Genomic DNA, 7,480 nt, shown 5'->3' with positions numbered 1-7,480 from the left:
GAACAAGCGAGCAGTGTCCATTATCCAAATCCAAGCAAGGAAAAGGAGCCAAAAGGCGTTAAGTCGTGATCTCGATGACCCACACAACCCTCTGCCGGTCTGCCTACACAAGATCTCTTCAGGAAAAAAGAAAGTGCCGCCTTTCAGAGTTCATACTATAAATAAAACTGAAAAAAGAAGAAGCAAGCTTGTAATGCTGCTACCACAACAACCACAAAAGCAGAGCATCGAGGACAAGAATTTGTCGTGCAGAATAAACGGGTTTGATCTTCTAATACGTAGTGTCTATAGATGTTGATAGCATAAACAAGAACCAGAGGATGAAAGAAAGGTCGTTGAATGAACAAGCACAAGAGAACAAGGACTTTAATGCGGGTAGCTCATATGATCCCACTACTGAAATTTAAATTTTCTTTGTTATTACAATAGGGGGAAACTAACTAGGTAGTTAGAGAAAAGACACTACTACAAGCATCGAAAGGGAAAAGAAAGAAAGAAAAATCAAACGAAAAAGAGGCTTTTGAGAAGTTCGTTTCTTGCATAGATTTCTCCGTGGAAAATTGGCCAAGAAAGTGTCACAGAACAGGAAAATTTTGAAGCCTTCGCTTTCCCTCGTCGTCTCAGCCTTGGCTTGCTCTGTTCCTCACACGGTCACACCTGTTTCTTGGCCTCTGCCTCCTCGTCCTGTCCGTCCCTGCAGCTGTCGATGCCGGCCTGCTCCTTGCCCTCCTTGGGGCTCTCCAGCGCCCTCTTCTCCTCTTCCTCTTCGTTGTCGCCGCCTTCCTTCGCCGTCACCGCCACCGTGCAGCTATTGCGCCGCCGCTTCTCAGCGCGTGCCTTGAGGAGGTCGAGCAGCTCTCGCATTGCTTCCTTCTTCCCGTTCCTGCGGTTCTTGATCAGCACCTCGCTCACGTCCGCCGGCGTGATCTCCGCGGAGTCGATCCACTCCTCGAGCCCCTGCATGACCGCCGCGCCGTCGTCCGAGTCGCTGGGATGGTCCAGCTCGTCGCCCTGGAAGCCGATGTAGTTCTTGAGGAGGATCCTGAGCGCCGGAAATGAGCAGTAGCTCATGAAGATGTGCATGTCCATCCGGCCGGACCGGAGCAGCGCCGGGTCCAGCTTCTCGACGTGGTTGGTGGTGAAGACGAAGATGCGCTCCGCGCCGCAGCACGACCACAGGCCGTCGGTGAAGTTGAGCAGGCCGGAGAGCGTGATCGACCGCCCCGCCCCGGTGCCCCCGTCCTGATTGATCGTGCCGTCGATGTTCGGCCGCGGCTTCGGCGCCGGAGGCGCGGCGACCCGGTTGGTGAGGTCGACGGAGCAGTCGATGTCCTCGATCACGATGATGGACTTGGACGTGGTCTTCATCAGCAGCTTCCGGAGCTCAGCGTTGCTGCCGACCTCTGTGAGCTCGAGGTCGTACACGTCGTAGCCGAGGTAGTTCGCCATGGCGGCGATCATGCTAGACTTGCCCGTTCCCGGCGGGCCGTACAGAAGGTACCCGCGCTTCCAAGCGCGGCCAGTGCGCTCGTAGAACGCGCTCCCGTCAGCGAAGTCGCGGAGGTCGGCCATGATGGCGGCCTTGCTAGCCGGGTCCATGGCGAGCGTGTCGAACGTGCTCGGGTGCTTGAAGGGGACGGGGTCCCATGGCAGGCCGCGCGTGTCCATGGCCCCGCCGCGCGCGTTGGTGTAGAGCAGCCGGTCCTGGCTCCGGCGCCGGATGTCGACCGCCGCGGCGAGGATGTGGTCGAGGTACGCCGGGAGCAGCTTGTCCCTGTCCCCGCGGCGGATGCGGAGCGTGAACCGGCGCTTCTCCTCTGGGAGCGGGCGCCACGAGAAGCCCTGCCCCTGGCGCGGCGCCACCACGTGCTCCCACGTGACGGCCGCGCCGCGGAAGCTGTCCACGACGCGGTCGCTGGCGGCGAGACCGAAGGTGAAGGAGGAGGCGTTGAGCGGGCGCGACAGGCTGAGCCGCGCCCCAGCCGCCGGCGCGGCGGTGCTGCTGAGGTACAGCTGCACGGCGTCGTAGATCTCGTTGGTGCTCATCCCGTCCATCTCCGTGACGTCGAAGTAGCAGTAGGGAGAGAAGGCCCGCGTGACCCTCCCCAGCAGCCGCGCCACCGCCGCCCGCAGCTCCGTTGGGAACACCGCGTGCAGGACCCCCTGCAGGAACGCCAACGCGCCCATCAGCGACGCCAGCGCCGTCCAATACTCCTTCATCTTCCCCCCTCCCGGCTCTTGGTTTCTTGGAACGCTCGCCCGGTCTTGGAAGGAAGCAATGCGGCAAACAGGAAACGAGGCTGGACCTTGGAGGCTTTCTACAAGAGGAGGCGACGAATTTATAGGGGAAGCAGCATAAGGAGCGAGATTTGAGCGAGAGGTTAATGAATGAATGAAATGAGGTGTAGCTACTTGGTGACAGTAAGAGAGTAGGCCAGGCCTGCAGGCAAGGTCGCTATCAATGGAGAGTTGGTCGGATGAGATATTGGAGTGAGAATGTGAGATGGAGCAGCTAGTAGCAGGAGGAAATGGAATTATTGGCAAGGAGAAAGAATTCAATGCGGTGGGAATATAGGGATGCAGTGATGCACATACCAAGAGAGATCTTCCTCTCAGGAGGTCTCACTGGGAGGGAGATATGCAACTGTGTGAAGTGTCAGCATAGATAAGATGCGGCAATGCTGCAGCTAAATTGTGAAGGAAATTTTATATGACATTGTTATTTTAACTCTTCTGTGATAATATATGTATATTTTCTCTCTTCTCTTTAATTCAGCTATTAAATACTGGATGGACGATGTAAATAAAATCTTACTAAAATCTTTCTAGATAGGATCTAAAGAATTGACTTTGGCCAAACTACCATCGCTTCTGGCTCATGGAGGTACTGCAAGAACTTACATTGGGCCCTGGTAGGAGGCTGGCAGCATGGTTTGGACCTTGGACTTGGAGGCGGCTGGGTCAAGGTCAACAAAACGCCTGCTACTGATGGAGTTTGGGTGTGAATGACGGGATTGAAACCTCTCCAATGTACTCTCTCCATCGTGAAAGGGGCAGAAAATATTTATGGAAGGATGGAAAACAACAAATCTTTCAATGAGATAAGAGTTGATTAGCACTTGTATTGGAAGTTTCTATGGAAAATTAGCAGGTAGCTCTCGAGCAAAGACTTCCCTGCGTTTACAACACTAGTCTACGTGCCTAATTATTTTTTAGCAATGTTTTATGGAACAGCAGGTTGTTGAACAAATATTTTTATCGCGTTAGGGGACATTTATTTAAACAGTGGGTTATGTTTTCTTTATTATAAGCCTATTTTAGAACGGTTTAATTGAAATGTTGAGTTCAAGGAGCGGTGCACAGCCCTATGGAAATCCAAAGACGAAAATATGAGTTGTGCCAACAAAAAATTAGGGCAATTATTTTGAAACCATCTTAACTCTACCGAGGGATCCACTATGTAAGATAAACCCAAATCTTCAACATTGCCACAGTTTAGACGCTAAAAGGGAAGTTATAAATCGCTTTGTTCATGGATCAAGTAGACCAAAGCCCAAATGCGGGTGGTTTTGTAAATGGATTGCTATGAGATGTTCCATCCGGTTTAAATAGGCGTTGTTTATTTGTGAATTTCATTTACGGCTAGTATATTTGTTTATTTTTTTCTCTGAATCTATTTGTATTTTCGTTTCGTCGAAGGCTCGCATTAAACTTGTAGTGGTAGTAGTATACAGTGTAGAATTTGGATTTTAGAATATTGACTTGCACCTTTTCTTTTCGGCGGGACCCATGCTAAAAGGATTTCCTTGTGAGGCTAGAAATTAGTCTCCACATTAATTTCATACGAAATAAATAAAAAACGTACGGTTGTTTTTCCTAGTCAAAAGGAGGGAAGTCATCAATTAAATATACCAGTAAGGTGCTCGTCTGTTGCTACGATATTTATATTTCTAAGTATGCTTTATTACGATTGCATGAAAAAAGGAAGAATAATGCGATCTAAAATAGTATAACGTTCATAGATAACATACAGCATATAAACTAATAATTATTTTGTGTCGAACATAATATGGATACAAACAATAAAGTGACGTAGCACACTATTACATAATGTATTTATGAGGTGAGGACTTCTTTGTAGATAATATTATTGATTAGTGTGTAGGCTGAATCTACGCTAGCATTATTTCCTAGTGCAGCAAGTATTTTTATATTGCTCCTAGCAGTTCCTTGCAACAGGGCGACATAGAGCTAACAATGGGAGAAAATTGGGTTAGGTAGGTAGATTTCAACATGTGGGATCATTTGTCCTTATGCTTGGTTGATAGTCATTGTAAAACTCATTCTGATAGAAAATTGGTTCCTATAAAGAGAACACTTTGTCATCAGATGAGCAGAAAGGTATCCTTAGCAGAAATACTCTCTTCCCAGCATGTTGGTCTAGCACAATTTCTGCATTGATAGTGTTCCTTTGAAATGCTTGGACTATCAACCTTATCCCATTACACAACCCATTAGCTCGATCTAGATTTTTGAGCAAAATCACATGGCAATTGACCTTTAGCTTGAGGATGGGCAGTGGTAGTCCATTCGGGGTGAGAGAATTCAAGAATTTAGGGGGATAGTAGTTGTGAGGATCATCAATGGCAAGATCATAACTATGATAGACCATCTCATCACCAGGAAAACATTCGATAAGCCTCATGTTTATGTCATCGACATTCTCATTCCTTGTTGACAAAATAGCTATAAGATGTGATGTAGTCTAGATTGAACATGTGTGTTGCTAACATAGGAAAGACTCTTATCAATAAGATTATCAATGTTAGATTCTGCACCAGCATAAGGCAAACATATCTTGTCAGGTACCTTTACATAGTCATCTTCGACAGTTTCTTCAGTGCCATTCCCGATACGCAGTAGGTAGTAAGAAAAATCATGTATTTGATTGAGCCCTCATATTATGAACAAGCCTCAGCTTTTGCATGTTGTCCCATAGGTAAGATCTGTGTAATATTCCATTTATTATTTGTGCATGTGTCCCCTTTCACACAACTGGAAGGTCCTGCCTAAAGTCACCTGCAAAACTATCGTTTTCCCTCCAAATGGTAGATCGGGCTTTTCCATGATGTCTCTCAGCTCTTATCAAGTACCTCAATTTCCTGTCTTTTTGTCATAGAGACCTAATACCATAATATAAGTGAAGCCATTCTAAGAACTTTGGTTGTCCCACCCTGCTTTGTGAAGTTACCCACCCCTCCTTTTTGTATACTTAATGATATCTTAAATCTTGAGTGTGCAGTCCTGCCACTAGGCATGATGGAGGTAGCAACACCAGACGTTGCAGTAGCAACATCTATCTTCCCTTAACTATGGACTTTTTCTAGCAAAGCTTTGTATATGAATGTCTTTCCAATCCCTCTAGGACCAGCAACAAAGAATACAATTCCACTACCGCTGTCAACAGATGATAATATTTTGTCATAAGCATATTGTTGTTCACGATTAAGAGATGACATGGCCGAGATGAATTCATGCTCTACCTCTATAGATCTCTCTTCAAATATTTCCCTTACCTCTCCAGACATGGTGTCATGCTCCTCTTCGATCTCAGGAAGAAGGAATGATGCTATGTACTTACCCATTGACTATACCATATTTCTAATATCCAACAGTGCCATCTGTTCAACTACATGTGAGTTCATTTGGTCTCGTCGGAAGTCATCGGACATTACTTCTGGGTGCTTGTTCCATAGCCCATGGACATCACTAGGTTTGCAAAAAACCAATATTATGGCAAACCACCTTCAGGAGATAATGTCATATGGAATACTTTGACCTCTGTTAGGCAATTATTGATGTTATTGTCTGCCTCAATAAGACCTCTTTTCACGGCAACTTCTTGGAAGGTAGGGTAGATAACACCATCAAATGTCCTTAGATTTTCATATGAAGTAGCACCTGCCACGTGGTTTAGTAGCACCCTTAGGTAGTATATTTCTCCCTCCGCAAGATGTGCTGAGATGATCCTCCCAACCTGTGTGCTTTATTCTTTCCTTTTCTATTTCTTCAATCTAGGATTCCAAACTGCATATTCTGGGAATTCCCTATATAATATGCTTCATGGCCACAGGAACTCACGGTTCACCTTAAAATATGCAGTTAATATGGTCTCAAAGGGGCCTTGTTGGTCCAAAACCCGACGTACGTTCATGTTCTCCCTGTAGGACACGAGATGCATGCCCAGGAGATGAAGTTGCAGCTGCAGCACTGGTGGGGAGATCCTACTAAGATCAAAGATAAAGATTCTCCCCAATGGCTCCTATGGGGCTACCCATCTAGCTTTTGTGTAGTCCTCGATCTCATTAATCTCCTAATTGCCACCAGCATGATTGATAGAAATGGATGCCCTGCCATGCCCCTTGTAGATGTACTTGTAAAGGTACTTGACAGCCTTAATGCTTGAGCAAACCTCGACGTTAATGTGGAAGTCATACATCCTTAGTAGCTTAGGATTATACGGCACAACCCACCTATTGTCCAGGTCATACACTCTTACATGTACCTTTTGCCCATCATCCCGTCTTCTATAGATGGGTTAAGAGTCCTTGCCTTGGAGAGTTGTCTCAGTAAATTGTCATGGATAATAGCTTTTGTATGTACAATTTTGGTTCTTCATGCATACATTACCGGGGTTTAACGAACCACAAGGGCCTGCATCATGTGTTTGACTACCATTTCATTAAGCCCATGATACCTATCCTTGTTTGGAAGCTCTGCAAAAATGATGGTGTCGTTGTTCTGGACATATTAGCTTATATCCTAACTGCATGATAAGGAGGAAGTGTACATGCAGTAGACCCCTTTTCTGGAACTCGATGACATGGACTTGTGCTGCAATAACACCGAAGATGTGATTTTGGAAGAGTTTAAACTTGAAATCCTCTAGTTTGGCTCGAAATACTTGCACAACAAGCTCCCTAAGAATTTCTTCCCAGTTAGGGTTCCAAGTCATAGTAAGGAAGATGTCTAGTTTACTGTACTTCTGCACCAAGGCCATAGCATCCATATATTGTCGTCTCATATCCCTCAGGCCACCAATAAATGACACTAGAAGGACCCATCTTTTGCCCAATGCACTCGCTCGATTATCTCCTGCAGATACACTATCGACTAAGCCCTGGTAAAGATTTGCGCGTATTCTTAACTAGTTGTTCAGAATGTAGTTCAGGCATGATGTTGCAAGCTTTATATCGGTATCAACTGTAAATTGCTGGAATAGGCTCTTCCTATGCAAGATGGTGTTGAAGATTCCATGACTTATCTAGAACTTGTAACAATAATATTCACGCATCGTGATGCACAACTGGCTATTAGTGTCTATCAAGAAAAGAGTAAATATTGTCAGTTAATTAGTAGAAGGTTGATAAGTATCATGAGAAAATAGATGTGATGCAACTATATATCACATAACTAACCT

The 7,480-nt window shown here is 45.9% G+C and overlaps 1 protein-coding gene across 1 annotated transcript; it reads right to left on the bottom strand.

Annotated features, from left to right (window-relative positions):
• Window positions 1–362: 362 nt before the first annotated feature.
• Window positions 363–2,497, bottom strand: LOC133902271 (AAA-ATPase At4g25835-like). The gene has a single exon (XM_062343882.1). It carries the CDS (start codon window positions 2,218–2,220, stop codon window positions 652–654), a length of 1,569 nt encoding a protein of 522 aa, XP_062199866.1. The 5' UTR covers window positions 2,221–2,497; the 3' UTR covers window positions 363–651.
• Between the last annotated feature and the right edge of the window lie 4,983 nt (window positions 2,498–7,480).

Source organism: Phragmites australis, chromosome 20, assembly GCF_958298935.1.
Source record: "Phragmites australis chromosome 20, lpPhrAust1.1, whole genome shotgun sequence".
NCBI classification, from domain to species: domain Eukaryota; kingdom Viridiplantae; phylum Streptophyta; class Magnoliopsida; order Poales; family Poaceae; genus Phragmites; species Phragmites australis.
This window is presented reverse-complemented; position numbering and strand designations above follow the sequence as displayed.